The sequence below is a fragment of the Anopheles marshallii genome, chromosome 2 (assembly GCF_943734725.1).
Source record: "Anopheles marshallii chromosome 2, idAnoMarsDA_429_01, whole genome shotgun sequence".
NCBI classification, from domain to species: domain Eukaryota; kingdom Metazoa; phylum Arthropoda; class Insecta; order Diptera; family Culicidae; genus Anopheles; species Anopheles marshallii.
In genome coordinates, this window is record NC_071326.1 from 74,990,967 (window position 1) to 75,012,740 (window position 21,774).

General features: G+C 43.1%; 1 protein-coding gene across 1 annotated transcript in view; it reads right to left on the minus strand.

Annotated features, from left to right (window-relative positions):
* Positions 1 to 4,854: 4,854 nt before the first annotated feature.
* The window catches only part of LOC128719433 (E3 ubiquitin-protein ligase Smurf1), a 35,179-nt gene continuing 18,259 nt past the window's right edge, over positions 4,855 to 21,774 (minus strand). Inside the window, exons 3-12 of the mRNA XM_053813058.1 lie at positions 11,971 to 12,207; positions 8,754 to 9,627; positions 8,054 to 8,676; positions 7,098 to 7,528; positions 6,813 to 7,030; positions 6,535 to 6,731; positions 6,272 to 6,461; positions 6,001 to 6,200; positions 5,211 to 5,374; positions 4,855 to 5,139 (exon numbers count right to left, since the gene is read on the minus strand). Coding sequence (XP_053669033.1) covers positions 4,855 to 5,139; positions 5,211 to 5,374; positions 6,001 to 6,200; positions 6,272 to 6,461; positions 6,535 to 6,731; positions 6,813 to 7,030; positions 7,098 to 7,528; positions 8,054 to 8,676; positions 8,754 to 9,627; positions 11,971 to 12,207 — 3,419 coding nt within the window. The remainder of the gene's footprint in view (positions 5,140 to 5,210; positions 5,375 to 6,000; positions 6,201 to 6,271; positions 6,462 to 6,534; positions 6,732 to 6,812; positions 7,031 to 7,097; positions 7,529 to 8,053; positions 8,677 to 8,753; positions 9,628 to 11,970; positions 12,208 to 21,774) is intronic.

A 21,774-nucleotide genomic window follows, 5' to 3' on the forward strand; every position in this document is an offset into this window, starting at 1 on the left:
ACAACACACAAAATGCGTTTTTAACTTTAACTCCAACTCCACACACACACACACCCGTTTGTGGTTACACATCCCGTGTTTAGTCGTGTATGGGTTTCGTTTTAGATACGTTTTAATTATGTATATTGTACCCGTGTCACCTTTTAGTCAACCCCCATTGCGCGCCTAAAAACTGGGCGCGAATCGCTGAAACGGAAACCCCAGAACCCTGGAGTAAAAATATATAGTTTAATTAGTAGAATAATTTAGCGCAAGATGTTTACCGCGTAAGGAAGGGACGCTAGCAATGGGTAACGAACAACCGACAAGCCAGTAGTACACACCAGAAGGAAGCGTGAGTCTGGGAAGAAATGAAAACACATCATGAGTTGAGCGGGTTTTCTTTTCTTCTTTGCGTACTGCTAATACACGGCACCCGGTGGTTTGTCGTGTTTTTGCGTGTGCTGTAGGTGACGTCAAAGAATTAGTTAAACATCCGTTCGAATGTGGTAGATTCATTGCTAGCTCGATAAGAAATGCAGAATACTGTATATAAGTCAAAACGACTCTGGTGTAGACTTTCGGCGCATCCGAAAAAGCAAGAAGCGATTGAAATGTTCATTCATGTACAATTAGATAAGTCTGGGCGAGATGATACAGGTAAGTATTATTTTGCTATATTTATTCATCTAGTTCATTCAATTCACATCTCTAGTAAATGTCAACAGAAGTATAATATGTGAGTGTCGATAACACTGTGGGAATAATTCGAATATCATCAGCATCGGCTGAACCAAGGCCTCTGATAATTCCAACTTCAATGCTTTGCGGATTAAATAGACATTAAGTTCAACTAAAATGCTACTGTTCAATGATTTCAGCTTGAGTTAATGGGGCCACAACTATCATCATTGGTTCTCATAAGCTCTTTAGGCTTAATTAACGAGGATCTCAAGGCGTGAAGGATTTTAATATTTTGGCCCTAGCTTACGTACTATGGGTAATGATCTAGAAGAGTTCATCAATAGACGAAGTACAGTAGACCGCCATTAGTTACCCATGTCAACCGTTACTATGGATATAATCCATTGGATTGACAGGTTTTCTGATCGTTTTTAGGAGTCTATCTAACTATCACATCATTCTGATACAAAACAGGTGTACTTTCTTCTTGGTGTCCTTTCGTGGCGTTTGCATTGGGGATGGCTTAAAAGGCCTTTTCCTCCAACCGCCTGTCTCGTCGGAGGAACTGCTAAAGGCATTGAATTATTTGACCTGCGGCAGTGAGCAAAACTTACATCCGACTGAAGCGCAAGAACTTAAAGATTCGATTGGGGATCAATGCGATGAAGATAAAGAACATCTAGTTACTGGAGGCTCTAGGCGGAGCCTTCTTTCTTCGGTTGATGGCGAAGATCTCGAGTCAGTAGAGCAGTTCTGATATCTTGATATTATGATCTTATTAACACCAGACAACGGCTTAATCAACGAAATCGAGAGGAGCTTAAGTTAACATAACAGTTAGCACAACGATATTTCAGCATATTCCTACCGCACACGATCGCGTAATGCCTAGTCTTTTGTGGCCATGAACTTTGGACAATACGGGCAGTGGACGCTGTTTGGTGGAGCAGACATCCTGTGGGTGGTCAAGGCCGATTGGAATACGTGGTGAGGATGCCGGACTCATGTCCTACCAGGAAAGAGATTTGCAATCCATTCAAGCATAAGTCGCAAAAAACCTCAGTAATAACGTTGGATAGTCAGTCCTACGTACAAGCTACTAGGATTGTGAGGAATAAGACCCTGTCGACACGATGTTCTCAACTGTGAGGTAAAGATAAAATTCACATAACACATTATTTAACTAGTTTTCCCATGTTGTAAAAGAATTATTCCTTTATTATGTTTTCCATACATCACAAACGCAACTCTCGCAATTTTAACGGAAAATATCATATTTTCTTTATATTTTACAAAATAATACAAATTGCTCTCTAACTCTCTACTCACCGTACGCACACCCGAACTATTGTCATGCGTTGGAATTTAAAACGTATCCACGATTAGCTTTGCCATGCTGCCTCGCAGAGTACGCGGATAATCAATTAAAACAAACAAGTTTGGATCGGATTTGCACCAGTATTGACACATGAATTCCAAAAGTGATATGCTGTTTACACGGGGCCGAGTAATTCGTTTTCCCCTATGCGTGTAAAAGTCGATCCGAAAAAGAAAACACTTCTACATACGTTGACTTTTTCCCTTTCGATTCGATTTAAAAACCCCAAACAATTCGATGGTCGGTAACGCGCCATTTCCCTAGAACATCTTGTCCCTGAACGAACTGGAAAAACAAAAAAACCAAAACTGTCTATTTTAATCCTAGCTAACGATGTACGACGTAAAATGGCGGCTACTTTATTCCTCAAATCCCCCCCCCCCTCCTCCCAGCCCTCCCTTGAATTCGTACCCAATTAGTAGCTTATCTAAATTGGTTGTATCGTATTGTGTTTTTGTTAGTTTGTTTTTTTTTTACACATTTCATTAACTACACTTTTTCGTTACTGTTGCTCTATTTTTAAATCGATCGATCTTTTTGTTTTGTTTTACTTTCACTGCGCTAACTAAATGAGCTTCGGTTTGCTATAAGAAAATTATGTTTCTAATATTTGTTGGACATCGTTTTGCTTTTTGTTTCTCTAACTCTTACCAATAGTCTTTGCGCAATGTTTATAACGTTTTTTTTCATTAATTAGTGTTGCCTAGCGATACTGCGTACGAGATATTGTTCTTCTAAAGCCGATCATCTCCCCCTCCGTACTTTTGCAGTTTAATTTAATTTCCTATGTAAGTGTTACCGGGTTTTAAAATATTCTTCCCTTTATAGCTTTGTTTTTTTTTGTTTTGTTTCTCTAAAACGACGTATGAAAGTTGGAGGGTTCTAAACATGTTCTATACTATTTTTTGCTAAATTCTTTTGATTGTTGTTTTTTTATTAATTTCATTCGTTCATTTAGACATTAGTGTAAGTTTTGATTTGCGTTTTGCACATTTTTTTTTTTGGTACAAAGTTTTGAGCATGTTTTAACCATTGAAAGCCCATAACTTGCGAACTGGAAAATGGAATCTATTAGAGCAGAACTGTTTGATTGCTTTTAAAGTTGAAAAAGGAGTGAGAATAAAAACAGTGTGTGTCGATTAAATGCAAGCGCTTCTTCCAATAGGTGCAGTACTGTACGGAGTGCGTTAGTTTAACGAATTTTGATGGCTCTGTAGAGACGATAGCCTGCAAAAGGTTGTTTGCTGAGTGTGTCGTGGTGCAAAATTGTGGTAAAATAGGACTTGAATTACCACTTGCTGCTGGATAGATAAATAAGAAACTTCCTGTCGTATCCTGTGATGCGTGCTTAAAAGCTGTCCGTGTCTTGATCTACTGAATGCTGGCAAGAGTTAATTCCAAAACTGAACCTCAAAATTTAAACCCACCATTTACATATGACAACAATAAAGCACCTATCGTCCGTACAAAAACTATTTACAGTAAGGCAAAAAAAATAAACAAATTGCAATTTGGCAAGGAATTTTCTTTTCGCTAGGGAAGTGATGTATTGTTTTGCAGTTGTTCTATTGCAGTTGTCGAACGGGAAGAAGAAATGAAACAAGAATAAATAAACAATGTAATAAGCAACCCACGGTGGTGCTTACCATGACCCAAGGTGCGCACCCCGAACCGCTAGGGGCGATATGTGTATTCAAATCTTCCATGGCATACAATCATCATCATCATCATCATCGTCGTTGTGTTTTTCTGCTTACTAATCTCACGAAAATTCTGACATTAAAGCTTGCAGCACTTGCCAAAACAAGAGCTAATCCTATCGACCTACGATCGTTCGGACGTTCGGCTGCTTTTATTGATTCAAGAGCCAAACGTGAAGCTCTTGCTTTCTCGTGTCATCCATTCTGCGCCCTTTTCCATTCCCTCTCTCTTTTCTCTCTTTCACTCTCTTTCCCTCTTTTCTTACATACACACCTTCTATGGGGCGGTGTTTTGTGTTTTTGTTTATACCTGTTTTTTTTTTACAGATAACATCTATAGTTACATATTACATATACTATATATTTATATATATATTTACGTGTATAATTATATCACTCATTATTTGCTTCTCCGGACCCACATTCGAACTCCCTTCGGCACACTCTGTACACACTTTTCTGGCATTTGGACATGCCAACCCATCGTTCCTTCTCTACACAATTCCTTCTCTCGTGTCTCAAAAACATTTGCAACCTGCGCAATACGCACCGAAAGCTCTAACTGTTATTTGTTTCAATTTGTCAAACAGTCCTCTTCATTCTATCTAGCACGGTCTATCATTGTGTTACTAGGCTTGTTTTTTTTGTTATAGGTTTATTGTTTTTTTTTTTCTTTAATAACTCTCCAACAATTATAGCGATAGCTGTACGGCAACAGAAACGGTACGGTTAAAAGCATAAAAAGTTAAACACCAACGATTGTGTTTTCATCCACAAACCAACCGGCTCGTTCATTTGGGGGAGAGGTAACATCTTCCGACTGACTATCCCAACAGTTGTTCATGTGTGAACGCATGAATCGACACACGGATAAAGGTAAGCTTCCTACACCGGTATAATCAATTGACGGTAAATTAATTTTCCTTTCGTACGTACACCGTCCTCGATTACCCACATCGAAAGGAAAACAATTCATTCCGTTTCGTTTTGTTCCAGCAGCACGCTTTGCGTTCCGGTTTCTTTGTCGCTGTATGGGTCACTCACCGTCCCTCACTAGGCGCAACCATACCGCTTCGCTACCCCCGCTTACACGATACGATTCGAACACTTGCCCTACTCTACCGCGAATCCACACGTCTCTTCGACGGCCTGCGTCAATTTGTCGTACATTAGCTGGTACGAATCGTACATCGGTAGATCGAGCCGGTTAAAGCAGGTGTGCGCCTTCGGTAGGTTCTGGATCGGTACGTCTGCGGTCAGGTGGATGGTGAACAGCCGTGGACCGACGGCACCGGTCGAACCTTGCAGTGCGCGGAAACCTTGCAACGGTACACGGCACGAACCCGTCACGAACTGTAGCAGCTGGGCGCGCATCTCCGGTGAGTAAGATTCCACGATCTACAAATATGGATTATTTGCTTTGTAGTGTTTGTGGTGGATGCGAGGTTCGTGTCATTTTATACACATACCTGCCAGAACCACACGATCTGTGGTGTGTCGGTGGTGCATTGCTTTAGCCGCGTGTTGGCCTTCCAATCGTTCACATCGATCTGACTAATACCGCTGATCAGTAGCTCCAATTCCCTCTCGTCGAAGGGCCGAAGCAGATGGCTTAGAATCAGTTCACCGAATCCTGGAGTATTTGAAAGCAAACACACATTAATACATGTATAGTGCAAGACGATATCTTAACAAGTGTTGTGTCAATTCGCCGATCTGAGAGAGCGCAGCTCGCACACGAGCTATCGGCGGAATTCCACAAAAACTACTCGTTGTTTATCAAAGACTTTTCATTTTCCTCTCGTGAACTACCGCCTCTGTGGTACACGGCTTGCACGACAAAAAAATTGCGCGTGCTGTCTACTCAGTGGTACATAACTCGCACAAGTTACCTCTTCTGTGGTACATATAGCCAGCGCGCGCTACCTCGGTTATGGTACATAGAGCTAGCTCCACAATGGTAACTAGCTCGAGCTACCTCTTCTATGTCGCGCGAAACATAAGTCGCGCGAGTTACCTGCGAGCTAACTTTGCTATGGTATAGAGCTCGCGCAAGATTCTTATTCAATGATCGCGAGCTAACTGCTCCTTGCTACATAGCTCGTACGAGCTACCTCCTCTATAGTATAAAGCTGATGCGAGCATCCTAATTTGTGGTAAGTAGCTCTCGCGAGACTCCTCCTCTACGGTAATTTGTTCGTTCTCACTAGCTCAACAAGACATGACACAACACCCAACAACCCAACAAATACACAGTACCTTTTGAGAGAGCTAAAAATTGCTGTTCGATGCCACGCATAAACCGATAGTTCACGTACAGCTTCACGTACTCCCGCTTGTTGTCCTCGGTCACCGGGACGGAGGCCCCGTTCGGTTTCAGCTCGTGCACCTTCAGCACACCGAAGCTGTTGTTTTCCACGCTGAACGTCGAATCAATTACACCCGTCATATTGTTTTCACTGTAAATGCGAAAAGCGAAGGATTAATGCAATGGTCGAACCGACCGAACACAGTTCAATTTTCTGCTTACAGCATCCACGTTAAACTACGGTGCAGGTCCGGATCGACGTCCTCGATGTCGGAGAGTGTGATCGGTTTGTTGAGCAGCTGCTTGTAGAACGGCAGCGTAAAACCACCATCCAGCACGTGATTGTGAAACACGGCAATGCCCAGAATGCGCCCGACGAAGTGAAAGTAAGACAGATGCTCTGGATTAACGCCTAGAAGCAGTAAACAGTGTAAATTGAGCAATCTGGTCACGATGGATTTTTGAGGGGTTTCACACCACCATACCCGAGTCTGGATTGATTTGCAGTGAGTAGTGATCATCCCGGCTGTACTGGAACAATCCGTACTGTGGGTTGAGCATTTCACGCGACAGAAGGTGCAACCATTCACGGGCCACCCCGCCATAATCCAGCCCTTCCTCGCCCTTAAACTTCACCATCAACCGTTTGCGCATATCTTTGGGACGCATCTTCATGATCAGTCTTTAAGCGTACAGAAGCATAAGAAGAAACAATTAATTAATGTCCATCATGTCCACGGTCTGGCACGTTTTCCACTCTTACCTATAGCTCTCCTCAAAAATTTCATTTCGAGACACCTCTAACCGACAGTGACCAGATTGTGGCTGTAGCAGCTGCAACTCTTGCCGCAGTGCCCGTATCTTGCCGACCAGATCGCGCCGATACTTTGGCAGCAGGTCGGCACTGTCCATCAGGCCCTGCGGTAGGTCGGGAATGTTATTGCTTACGGTTGCACCCCTCGGCGAATGGTGATGCGCGTCCTATGAATAAGGGAGTTGAGTATGATAAAAAGATTCTAGCGACAGCTTCACACAAAATGGAACTTACTCCGTTGGTAATAGCGTTGACTGCTTCCGCCAGGGCTGCATGTCGGTTCGAACCGCCACTACCGTTCGGGACTTGTGGTCCCGCGCCGGACAGCGGTGATAGCGCAACCGACGAGCATCCGTTACTGCCGGTAGTAGTAGTGGTAGCCGGTGGTGGCGATGCTGTCGTACTGTTCTGCCGCCGTATCATCTGCAGGATGTGCATATTTATCCTTGGATCGGTGAACTGCGTCGTGCGGTTGTTGTGATCGACGAAATACACCCGCCCGGATGCCGTTTTCCGCTGTTCCCAGCCGTGCGGCAGTGGACCGAGCGTTTCCGTCGTTAGGTTTTGCGTGTCGAAATCGCGCGGTATTCGTGGATCGTGCCATGTAGACTGCTTCGTTGGTATGTGATAGAAGTACACCTGTCCCTGTTGGGTTGTTCGAATTTCTAAAACGATGGAAATACATGTGATTAGAACTGAACGATTGGATTTAACGTGAGAAATGCGTACACTCTAACCAAAATTAAATGATTTAACCTATTTATCAATTATTCAATAGTTTGTATTGACAGCTCCTCATCTGGGGGAAGATGTTAAAGACCTTGTAAAGGCGCTTTGAATCCGTCGAATAAATCCGAGATATCAATTGGATAGTTTCAAGTTCGAGTTTCCTATCAATTTAAAGTGGAATATGTATATGTAGAAGTAGAATCTTTCCATCTTTAAAAAGGTTTTGTACGATGAAATCAATTATATGTAAAGCTTTTTGATTTACCGCCGACTCGTAATATAACAGAACATCCGAAGACGCTTTTTACAGAATCGTTTTTATCTTACAAAAAAATCCAGTAAGTGGAAAGGATTCCAGTTGTAGCTTCGTATCTTCAAGTTCAACTTGGAAGTAATTCAAAGATGGCTCCAATTTTACCACATAAACTCGACAGTCCATTGTTTTTGTTAGCCATCCTTACCATAGCCATGGGGAAGATCTACTGCTGGTCGGATGAAGGGTGCGCCAGACCGGGCTTGGTGCCCACCCATAACACCCATCGATGGTCGGGGTGGCCTATCGCGTGAAGTACGCCGTCGATTAGGATCTTCCGCGTGCCTTCCGGAACGGGTCCGATTATATCGCGATGCCGACCCTTCCCGATGACAACTTTCCCCGGCAGGTGTTCCGTGATGGTGCTGATGTTGTGATCTTCCACCGCCACCACCACCCGTCCCACCACCACCGATGGTGTCGGGACCGGAAGAACTATTGCTATGATTGCTAACACCGTTGGATGTACTATTGTTGGTTCCTCCATTGGTGTTGTTGCTCGCATTCAGCGGCAAGTACGAAGGCACCGTGGGTTTTGCTGCTGGATGGGTTTGTCCACCTCCACCGGGTACACTCGAATCACCACCGCTGCGCGAATGTTGATGGTTGGGGCTGCTGAAGTTAGTAACACCACCACCACTACCGTTCACCACCACCACACACTGTCCACCGGTGGTTGCATTCGTGCCGGTAGGCGACCGAACCGCGCTCGGTGTGTCGATCGCAAGCGCTCCGATGGCGTTCGTTACTCCGGTGACTTGTTGCGGTTCCCTGGAGAAAAAGAGAGAGAAAAAAACGAAGAGAATGCGTTAAAATGCATTCAATAGGACGGAACATTCCGTTCTTACCTTCCACCGTTACCAGAACGGGGCGAAACGTCCTGCTGCTTCGGTGACGTTATCGGACTATTAATTTCACTCAGCGGGCTCGTATTGGAGGAGCTCGGCGTGATCAGAATCGACTCGTCCTGTATGCGAACCGGGCTTTTCGCATCATTTCGGTGCCTGTTGTGGGCGGGCGTACCACCACCGTTACCATTTACCAACCCCTCCCGCACACCGTTACCGTCCACATCTTTGCCTCCGTTGCGCTGCGAATGGTCCTTCCCATTATGCTGCTGCTGATGGTGTTGCTGGTTGATGCAGTTTTCCTTATTGTTCGAGCTGACCAGTATTTCGGCCGAATGCCGCCGGCTACCGGAATCGTTCGACTGAATACTATTGATGCTGTTGTTGGTGGCTGACTTGGACGGACCGGCCGGTATCGTGGGACAGCCCGGTTCCTCACCGACCCCATTAGCCGGCGTGTTGGTCGGACTGCCGAGAATGTGCTGCTGTTGCGCAGGTAGGCCGCCGCCCCCACCGTTCACGTTCCCATTGACGGCCAGGGGTGTGGCAGCATTGTTTGCCGTCTGACGGCCGAGCGGACCGGCCGGTTCGGTTGGCCGTGGCCATTGCGTGGTTTTGGTGTAATGGTTCACATAGTACGTGCGGCCATTCTGTGTCGAACGTTCTTCCCAGCCCTGGGGCAACTGCTGCTCGACGATGAGCGTGTCGTCCGTCGCATCATCATCGTCCGGCACCCGTACGTCCCCGGCCGGGCTAACGATTGCGAGCGGATTACCACCGGTGGCGCTGTCGCGCGACATTAGCGACACAATGATCTGCCCCTTGACCGGATCCGGATCATCCTGCGAACGTTTCACCAGCTCCAACCGTTGATCTACAATGAAACACGCGAAAAGACGAGAGATTAATTGGATGAACGTTAAAACCAGCGCAGCATCATTGTGGCTGCATAAATTCACGCTTCACGCTAAGGGAGACTCCCTGCTTTATTTCGACAGAAAGAGAAGACTGGATAAGAAAAAATGGGCAAATGTAAAAGCAAACATCTTCCGCCGTTGCTCTGGGTCCAATTAGTGATGTTTAAATGCTAGCCAGCCCGCTAATGAGTAGTAAATACAGTATTGTGCAAAATGTGCCCAAGGCAACTCTTGCGTACTGCGCACCTCATCAGCATCCTTCAGGTGCACAAAAGAGCTTTAAATTAGAAAACGCAGCTTCCAGCGTCTTGCACACCACTTTTTTGGGTAAAAATTCTTCAACTATTAAAGTTTACATCTTCCGTAATCTGGACTATTCAACTGTTCCTCATTAGCCCGTTGGCTTGGCAACATTCTTCTTGCCCTTTTAGTTTTATCGTGGAATCATTTCGACACCACTGTTGCTCCACCATTTAGCCTCGGTCTTTTATGACCGTGTGAGGGCGTCTATGGCCTGTTGGACAACAGCACTTTCACACCGAACCGCTAGAAGATTGTGCGCTGCTGATGCTGCTGCTGATGATGATGATGCTCATCATAATCTCAGCTGTCAGAAAAGCGGACCAGAATTAATTAATTTATAGCACCTTCTTTTTTTTTCCTTTTTGTTCACTACAACGCGACACACAAGGCATCGGGCCACTAGCTCGATTCGCCACTAGCAAATTGCTTCACAGGGTTATTGCGATCATTTCGTAGTAAATATATGCTGAACCTTCCCGGGGATTGCCCGTGGAGGTGATGGTGACGCTCCGTTCCGCCGTTGTGTGTACGTCGGCTTCGGCCAGCGGATGGGTTGACACATCGTCACGCTGGCGCTCAAAACACCCATTGGCAGTAGGATCGAATCCATTTTATCTGCTACTGGGAACATGAGCCATGGGAAATGCGGTGCAACCATTATTTGGGCATTGAATTTGGCCCACTTTCCCGGGGAACAAGACAGACAACAATCCCCTCCCCAACAGCTTCCACCATTCCAACTTCGTCGGTGTGATCGTTGCATTCAAGGCCGTTGGCAAACACGACACACAGCGCAGCCTGGAACGCACTGTTTCTAACAGTTTCCCATTCTTCTTGCAAAAAAAAAACCCTCCTTACGATGCACGACACATGCAAGACACCTTAACGATGTGCCTTCTTTCTCCTCAAGTGCACTTTGACTGAGCCCTGTTGGGCGCGTCTCTTTGCTTGCTCGCGCCACTGCACATTGCAATGTGGCAAGCGGGCAGGGTAAGGGGACACTTTACCGGCACTGGAGCAGCCCTCTCCTAAGTGCGCCACTTTCCATCGTAAGAGGATGCCCTTTTGTACGAATGGGAGAGCACCGAATCGCGCCCGGCGCGCATCGGTTTTGGTGGAATGTGCGATGCCTGGCGTCGTTGCTTTTACGTGCCCCGTATGCGTGGTTGCAATCATAATGCAACCGCGCGGGGTTTTGCGTTTTCACTCGATGCTTTTATCTGGCTGGGCCGTCTAAGCACCCATCAACGCCGCTAACCGGCACTTGCAAGTGCATCTAAATCGCGCTTTTCACTAACACATTTCAAGCGTTGCCATTTAATGCTATCTTGATGCAACAGAAGAAGAAAGAGGAAACGAAATGTTTAAGTAAACAAAAAGAAATTTAGAAAAGGATTTACAAAGGACAGAATGATAATATGCATTAAAGGAAATAAATTTAAAAGGAAATTTAATCCATAGGAAATTGTCGAAATATTGGAATCTGGTCTACTAATAAGAGATCAGCAGAAGATCCATCAAATAGCAGAAACGGTAAAGACAAAGCATCACGCCACTCCAGGGTTGGGTTCAAATCTCGACTGGAACAAAAGAAGCAACTTCCCTCATACAAGTGTGGAGCTTCAATTATTCATCGTGCTTGTAGAAGCAAATCCTTCAAGATTTTGGGGTCAAGTATAAAAATGTTACATTTCAGAAGTATATTCTTCTATCGGGGACGTCAGTCGTTTCACTACTAAACTGGTACTAATATAGAGAAAAAGGTCTGAAGAATCTTTCCACGCAAAACATATAGCTTTAGATAATTAAAGAATCTTGCAGAATGTTAATGATGCCTTTTTCATCGTCACATCACACTCCACCCCATCATTTTGATGACGATTATAGTTTACACCTTTGATCTTTGACATTGCCGTAAATTTCTTAACAACTTCCCTGACGCTGGTAAACTTTATATTCTTATCTACCATGACGATGTCAAGCATCGCAATACTTACATCCCGTATCACGCAGAAGCTGAATGCCGGAGGCCACAATCCGCACACAGCCGAGAAAGGCTTGCCGTTTGTGCAGCTTCCGATGGTTGTAGATCGAAATGATGATGTTATCGTTCTTCCCGAGGAACAGATCGTAGTGTGAGTTCCAGCGCGGATCAATCGATGCTTTGCAGATTTCTGTCGTGTACTCCTGGGTCGTACCTTCCACGAGAATTTTGGCGAACGGATCGGGCAGTCCTGTGTTTTGGGAAGAATACCAACAAAAAAAGTTAGTTAATTAATTCGTTCAGTTTGCGCTAAAGATACTAAAGCGGAGCTACGTTTGCATGAAAACAATAAATTTGCTGGAACCATTGGTAAACAAGTGCGAGCCTTGATGGTGCTCTTCCGTGTGGCGTGTAATAGCGGCGCCGGAATGCGTGACAGTTAGCAGCAATAAAACAATCAAAAACTGCCTCGTGTAGTTGCGCTCGGTTAATAGAATGCAATATGTTCCAACAAGATACGCCCATCAGACAACTGAGACTCGATAGCAGCCCCGTGCCGGGCCCAGCCATTCGCTTCCCGAAGCATCGCGCCCAAGAACAACCCAGGCAGAAAACACACCAACGGGTGAGGTGCGTTAGGCTACTTGAAGACGGTAACGGTTCGTTCGGCTCACTCGCACACACTCAGCCCGCAGCCCCCAGTCTGTATGACGATGGTTGGCGAGGCGCATCGTGTTGCTGTTGTGGCCCAAATTAACCGTGCAAGTCGATTGTCAATTGCCACTGTTAACTCGGCCGTCCAGAGCTGCCCCGTCCCGCCCGTGGAACGTGGGTCCGGAAGAGAAAACAAAACGGCAAATGTTGTCACTAAAGAGTGTCTCTACGCGCGACGTCACTAGCGTTCCGCTGGACAACTAAAGGCACGTACGCGGAAGCCGCACGAGCCGGGCACGATTCCCTCCGAACCGGGGCGGTCTGGTTGCTTCTGATGCGTCGTTTGATATGAGCCTAATTCGTTTCTATTAATGGACAATGATTGCTTCGGGCATTCAGTGGCTGCATCGAGGCATTACATTACATAATAATGCTTGTTACATTTCCTGCTGCACATGTTACAAAACAGGGACCGAATTGCCAGGGTACAAAAGGTTCGGGAGCGAAACGAATAGACGATCGGTCGTTTGATGGTGACACATTTTTTGTAACGTGTAACGAATTGTTTGAAGTTTTTGTTGTAGTGTTGGATGTATTTGACTCAAATTCATAAATCAGAATGAATTTGAATCTTAACTGAATTAATGACGCTAAATCTCTATTAGGAAGATTCATTAATCTCTTAATATTAATTAAATCAGGAACAATATTCCACTTGTTTGGCAACTTTTATTGATAAACGAATTATTAACTGGAAAGAAATAGAACGTTTCGGTCGATATAATCGTTACAAACGAATATAATTAAACAATATCAATCATGAGATGCATAACTCTTCAAAGATTAATGCATGATTAGTTTCATTAATCTACAAAGATAAATTTGTTTACTCATGTCTCAGTCGACTCACGATTTGAATTAACATTTGATTGAAGATTAATTTGAGTGATTCTTCTCAAAACATTCAATTGAGTACAGCACTACGATGCTGCATACTTCATCATGAGAGATGTGCCCACTGAATGAGAGTGAGTGAGTTGACACTTACGAGTGAGTCATTGAATATTACTCAGCACGAAGAATTTTGTATGCCCTCACTCACTCTCTGTGCCGACTAGTAACTCACTCATGAGTGAGTAAAAGTGTTTTATCACTTATTTTGAATATTACTCATCCTTATTCATTAAGCATTCAGTGCAGTGTAATATAATTTTAATGAAACTCAAAAGAGTGAGTCAAGGTTGCAAATCCTAAATCCATTTTTTTACTCAGATTCAAATCACAGAAAAGAGTGATTTCCCCATCCTTATCGGTACTTTATCGACAAATAGGTGGATAGCGCGGATAAAAGAAGCTTTTGCTTAAATTGTTACATATTATTGCATATTTTATGGTATATTTGATTAATCTTGTTCGTATCATTCATGGTTGAAGTCTTTGCTATTTGCCGTATTGATCAGTATTGAAGTTCGTACGTCAAATATGGAGTTTGATGCTGTCCTTTCGAACAACTTGGATACACCAACATCCAGTTCAGAGATAACGACGTTACGCTGTACAGTTGATTATTACATAAAGACTTAAGCATCTGATGCTCAACTTCGATACAATAATCATGCACATTATGGAAATATTGCGCTAAACATAATGCCTTGAGTGTAACATAAAACCAATGAACCCTATGAGGTAACAGCAGCATAAAGCATTATTCATTATCACTTTCATACATTCTTTCTCCCCCAAAACTTCCTTTCTCACGCGTTTTACGGCACATAGAACCACCCTACCGTGGGCGAAACAATTCAACGATAAAGAAACCACATAAAAATGAAGACCGAACCGGAATGTGATGGAAAATGTTGCAAGCAGCACTTGTAGGAATTCGGTTTTTCTCGCACAACTTCACACACGTACAAGTTCGCTCCACCGCTAGGGTGCAGAGACACCATGACAAAGGGCTATTAATTTGGCCAAAGCTCCCAAGTTTAGAGCAGCAAAAAGAAAGCGAAAGTTAATTAAGTGCCACCACACAAATCCCTCAAAGCTTCTCACCACCGGAGAGTGGAAAATGCCAAAAGTTCCCTCCCAAAGAAACGATCTTCTTTCAGTTCTGCTGAGCATACCCAGGGTGTGGATGAACAGCATCTCCTGCCACAATCGCTATTATAACCAGAGCATCGAAATTGAAAAGGAATCCCAAGAGGCACACACGTATGACAAACCGACTCTCACCCGGTCGGTTCTCCCAGAGACACTGCCCGCCATATATTATGCACCTTCCGTTTGCATTTGCTATGCGCTTTTGTGTGTACTTTTCTGTAAGGGAGCAGATAGAAAATGGGAGCAATGGTATCAATCGCCGAATGCTGCACAAAGAGTCGTCCGTGCAGAACGAGCGCGCACCCGAATGGCGGGATCCAGTCCTGTACGGAACGGTACAGTATCAGCCAACCGTTGCCGGCGCTGTGAAGCATAAGGGGACAATGTAAAGCCAGAAAGTCCTCCACCAACCGGCGCGTGTGTGTGTGTGTATGTGGACCATGAAGAGAGAGAGACATCTCTTCTGGAGGGTGCCACCATTCTTGGACAGTGCCGAAACCGATGTGCTGCAGTGCGTCAAGTGGGATGAGATGTCATGTTAAAGTGGTGTGCCCCCGGGATCCGCATTGAAGATGGTGGGGATGGGAGGTGTGTGCATACATTCATGCTCCACTACGGTTCGTTAAATATTCCTTCCCTTCGCGGTCTCTCCACCAGCTCTATCCCAGACATCCCAACAAAACTACCCCCCGAATAAAGCAGGGGTGTTTTTGCTGGAAAACTTTCAAACTCACCCATCTACTAAACGGCACGTCTGACCTACTGGCACCGGTGTCGGTGTGTATGTCTGGCGCTACCGAGCAGCAAGTGTAACGATTCCGAGCGATTTCAGGTGGATAATAATATATACATAAACCCATCCAAAGACCCGCACAAACACGCCCATCCCCTTCCATGCCCGGGGCACCTTTAAGCCCTCCACAGTGACCTAAAACAGATCCCCGGGATGGACTACTTATTTAGGGGCGATGTTTTTTTGCAAATTTAATCCGCCCCAACACCATATCTCGCTATCCGCACAATCGAATGCAGAATGCACGGTGGGTTGGGGGAGGGAAGGGGAGGGATCAGTTCAGTGCGAATTCGTTGTGGTTCTTCGGTGCGGTAAACCAATTTCACCCTTTGCGATGTACCAGAGGGTAGTGCGTTTGGCACTTTACTGCCTCTGGACGGGGATTTGTATATGAGTGGATGAGTGTACATACTGAACGTCTGTGTCCCGTCAATGCATGGAGTGTACGGTTTTGAACGATACGATATTTTGCAACATTTTATATTTTCCCAATACATTGTTATCAACTTTGGTTTGGTTTTCGTCAAGAAGTGTAAAACCTTCTTTCTCCTTTTGCTGACGATTTTAAGATTTATAACGGAGTATTTTGTACAAAGTGGGCAATTACATGTACTATAGCTAGGTTTTGGCAATAAAAGAAGTCAAAAAGATAGATAAAAATGCTGTCCTATGAAGTAATAAACGATAAGTTTCAACTCGCAATATTAAGATATCTCTTCTTCTTTTTGTTAGGATTCCTTCAAATATTTGCGAGCAACTCTAATTCTCCAAAATTGCAAAGTTTTGACTTTTTTTTGTGTTTCTAATTCAAAAAGTACCTAATTTGCTATTCAGATTACTATTTTGCATACTTGCTTTGAGACATGCTGGTATAAACTTTATGACAATCTTAACTATTGTATCATTTTTTTACAGTTGGTATTGATTTCCTAACATCGACTTCAATTTACATCATTTAAGAACAATTATTTGTTCTGAGATAAATTTGATCAATAATTTGTACCATGTACAATAAAATTTTACTTAATGAATCACCAAGATTTACCTGTTATAATTATAAAAAAGAAAAAAATGAATCACAAAGTTTCCAAATTTTTATACTTTTCTAAACATAAATTTCCATTACTACACTTAATCCTTTATCTTCATCCTTTTCTAACTAAACTAATCTGAATTTATGAAATATGTCAATCCGTATCAATCTTGTTTCAGATTTTAAAACCGATGTCGTTTTTACTTTTACCATCACTAGCCTCATCGTACTCTAAAAGGCTCAGTAGCATAAAGATAATGGCGGGGATTTTTCGCACGGCAAGTTCGGTATCAAATCCTATTTGAAGTGTTTCTGCATATACAGGATTATTTAGCCAGCTATTGGAAAATAAAGAAGAAAGTAAGTAAGAGTAGTAGCAGGAGAGACCCTACTATTTGGTCAATATACTTCACATCGGTCGGAACTCACTGCACCGGAGTGTTTTTCTTGAAGCAGAAGTTCTCATGTTAGCTGCATTCTTGGAGTTTCTACTTAAATTCACGGACTATTCACAGGGTTGATAACTAATGCTGTTAATTTTATTGCAATTTCCAGTCAAACATATGAAGAACTATCGACAAATAATGTCATCTCCAGTTCCTCAATGATATCTTTCACAATTTAATAAACAAAAACTCTTCTTTTTGGACAAAAAAAACAAATTTTGAACATTTCAACCACAGAGTCGAAAGCCTTCACGCGTGTCAAAAGGAAAGCGGGACCTGGTGTCAAAAACGAATGAACTTGCTGTTAAACGTTTGAGTGCGATGTAGATTTCCAAAATAATGATCTTTATTTTCATACCCATTCAACGATACGCTAACAATGAGAGTTCAACAATATTTACCGCATTCGCGCTAGATGATTACATGGCCGGACACAGCACCGGATAATCAAGAGCAAAGCCATCAAACCCGACAGTTACAGGCTGAATCGAGATTCTTTGGGGGTTGAACAAAAAAAAAACATAACGGTTCATGAAAAGGGTCAGGTATGTTTGCTAGCAAATGCTAATTCGAGGTGATGATGAATCTCGACAAACAACAAAACACGGCATTGAACTCGCCACATTAGGCGGAGCATTTTTACGTCACTACAGCCCTTAGGGAAGCCGCTATGTACGGCGCTGCCTTAATAGTCGAATCCATCGCCACATGCAATCCGCCAATTCATGTTGCGATTTTGATTTATTATGCGTGAATTGATGAGTGTACGGAATGGTCAGACATACGTTTGTGAGGCGGAAACTGGCAGCAAAGCAGATGCATTTAAATTAGCCACTAACCTGCGTAACAGTAATGGAACAGCACAGAGACAGAGACGCGGCAAACGTATCAATCATTCAGATAGATGAAAATCACATTCAATGCGTATGACCTTTTGTTGTTGTTTTAAAGCCTATTCGAGCACTCTTGCATCCCGTGCAACACCCACCGGGCAGTTCTGCATACTTATCAAATCGGAAAACCACTCGAGTGCATGCCCAATCAGACTTCCTCCTGATTTGCGTGGCCGATTCGATCAACGACCGCTTGGGGAGGAGGGGGTAGTTTGCCCAACCTTCACCCTGCATCTGCCTCCCTCTCGTTCCACAGCCAACAGCCGGCGCTAATGATAATTTTAATTTCATTTGGTGGCCCCCCGGTGTGCTTTCTCACGCGTACCCACCCAATGCTTGCCGTGTGGGTGGTGGTGGCCGGCGAGCGAGTGAAGGTTTTCGTTGTTTCATGGCTCCATTTCCGTACCGCTCGGCGATGCATCGGTGTACTAGGAAATGGCATGCCTATGAAAGTATTATCGGCCGCATATCAGATTTTAAAATGAAAATCAATTATAACAATCACTGCAAATTGTTTAGCATTGGCGTTACGATACGTCCCATCGTTATTTCCAATTAACTAAACAAAAGTATTGCCACATTGAATTTCATAATTTGATATTTAATTTTAATCAGTCGATCAACGGGTTGGGTGGTTTGAATTTGAATTGATTTGTAGTAATGCAATTGAGCATAAATGCCGCACTTCAGATGCTTCTTGTCCTTAAAAGAGCGTTGGGTGTGACTCAGTTCTCGTGGGTTATTCAACTGAGTTTTTTTTACATTTTTACGAATGGTGATTGGCAATTGGACCGTTTGAGCGAGATAAATATACAAACCATGAGCAAACCCCAGATATGAATGCCAAGTGGCTCTGCAGTTTATGTTAAATGGTCAACAAAACAAGTAAAAAGTGCGCGTAAATAAAGATTTTATCAATTAAAAAATATATTCTTAAGTAATGAAAATTAAACTTGTACTATTCTTATATCATTTGCTACCAATATTCAACAAAGTGCTCTTACTCTTTGCGGGTCATTTCCGTCTAACCATAGATTACTTCGAAACCCAATGTTACGTATAATCTGTTTCTCTTTTTTCCTGTCTTGTTGTTCAATATCCCACAAAACATTCGGGACAGAAGGGCTTCCTAAAATGGCCAGAAACAAAAAAAAATAAATACCGGCGCCGAGACATCCGTCCCAAAAGAAGACAAAAAAAAAACCACCTCGGCGGATGAAGTCGCAAAATGAACGAGACTGGTGTCGCGCCAATTCATTCGGCCGTCGTTGAAACACAGACACACGCTTGGGCCTTCACGTCCCGACCGGCATAAACGTTAAATAAACCACCGGTCAATAATGTGCCATTTATAAAGGGAGGGGGAGGAGGGGGGAGGGGGGGGCTTTATATTTACACCAAGAACCACATGGTACACACATCATGCGCTACGGGTAGCAGGAGAAGGTTTTGATAATCATGTGTCCATCCATAGCAGTGGTTCTAAAATGTCGGAACGATCGAGACAAAAAAAAATTGGGTGCATTGCAAAACAGTGCAACAATAAATCACGTTATCATGGAACAGATTCGCGACAACCATTTTTTACATGCAATATTTTTTTGTCTAACCTCAAAAGAAATCGTTGATAAAGGTCTATAAATCAATTTTCGCATAGCCAAACATTACAGGGTTTTATAGACATTTTTACCACAAAGCTATAGAAGTGTTGAAAGACATCCAAATGGTTAGAAGATGGCATGATCTGATGTTGTCTGATGAAATTTGTATATATTGTCAGACAACAGTGTGCATAACATTTAACTATCATGTCAACAATACCGTCGTATATATCAAGTATAAATTATGTACAAAATTATCGAATCATTTTTAATTTATGTGATTGCAAAGAGCGTATCAGTCGAATGGCTTTAAACTGAAGCGATTTCAACAAAAGTTGGCAGAGTTCCAGATAGTTCCGAGAAATTCCAGAATCTCCAAGGATCTCCAGACATATTCTAGTTGTCTCCAATAAAATCTTGATTTTCGAACTTTAAAAGCTTGTTATAACCTTTCTGAAAGAGTCGATTATAGGTAAATATCGGATCCATTTCATCTTCATCAACATCCATTTCGATATGGGCCTGTGTTTGACGGACAACTGAATTATCCGTTAACGAGTGGATTATCCCGTGGATTATAACGATAAGAAATTGAGCATAAGAAGTCGACTTGGACATCTTGGATATAACTTTATGAGAATACTTTTCTGTTTATAGCAATCGTCCCAGTACATTTCTTATCATGATGCTATATCGTAAGACTATAGTTTCGGGTATTTGTGCATGAGAACTAACCATCATTGGGCGGAATCATACTCAAAGCCAGTTTTTTTTATGTGCGTTTTGACGTTTCCATGCTTATCCGCCGTCGAATGACAAGCCAAATTAAGCCAAGAAAAAAGGATTAGACTGGTTTCGTAATGAAAGCAGCTAACCGATGCTCTACAAATGTACAAAAAAAAATAATTTTGCTAGCTGATCTGAATCAGATTTTCCATGTTTCCGGTGTGCGGAAAATGTAAACTAATTTTTTTTAATGAAAACAACTGAAAAAGGATTTTTTGATAATTTGATTAATACATTGTTTCAAATGAATCAAACTTTATTTTTTACACTTTAATCGATATTCCTCACATTTTAATTCCGCAAAAATGATTCACGGATCTTAACAATTATACAGCACGGTACCTCCATTATTGACAGGTACAGGGTAAAAGCTTAAGCTATGTAACTTTTAGTATGATCTGTCCCATTGTTACGGTCGTAGTTGCCTAAAAAATCAACGATCATGTCTAAAAGAATCGATGAAAACCCTGTAAAACCCGCCATTAAATGTGACATTAAGCGGGAGAGGTAGCGCCCCAATTCTGACACATGTCCTCAACCTCAAAAAAAAACACTGGAAATAACTCAAATTCTTTATAACAACATCAAACCAAAGCTTAAAATGTTGAAGCGCATTAATTCGTTTGATAGAAAAATAAACCCCAAAAACAATGATAATGACCAAGCCGTAAAGGGTCACACCCCGTCCCAAGCTGGGAACATGAGGGTAGCCAACAACAAAACAAAAAACAACAGCATGAAATCAAATGAATCAAATTGCTAATTGTATGTTTGCAATCATTTGACCAGAGTACCTCCCCCCCCCCCCCCCCCCCTCCACAGCACAAATGCATCTTTTTGGTGCCGTTTTTTTGCACCAATTTTCGCCTTTTTTTGTTGCTGCTTATGCATCGCTCTCGCGTCTCTAGGAGAGGAAGATGTAAAGGAACAAATAAAATCGAATCAAAAACAAAGCGGACCGAGATTATGCGCGTTGAGCTGGCCGCGGACAGTTAAGACATTATTTCGAACGGTCGTTTTTTTTTTTTTGGTGGCCATTGGACCATTTTCCTTTCGGGCTGTCTCGTTCCTTCCTCGCGGGACAATCTTACAAACGCGCACGGTGCACGGTGTGTGGTCTTGTGGAATAATTCATTTTTTTCTCATCTCTTCATCACATTTCTGTGTCACTCTTTTTTGTGTGGCTGAGAAACGTTCGTCAACTACTTCAAGGACTATCAGCGCTGTGGTTGACGTCTGCTATGAGATGGAACGGAACATCAAATTTGAAGGACAATGCAATTTGCCCTTTTCAATACGTTGCAGCTAGTCAGCCGGGGGGTGAAGGAATTTTTATGACGGGCAAACAATAGTGGCGCACTAATGAGAAATATTTTAGCAACTGTCTTCAAAGCTCAAAAGATAAAAACAACCACCAGTAGTGATGTTTCTAGCCTTAAAACGATATGGAAATTATCCCACAAGCTTCGAAAGCAAGATAAATAGAGCAATAAATCATATCGAGAATGACC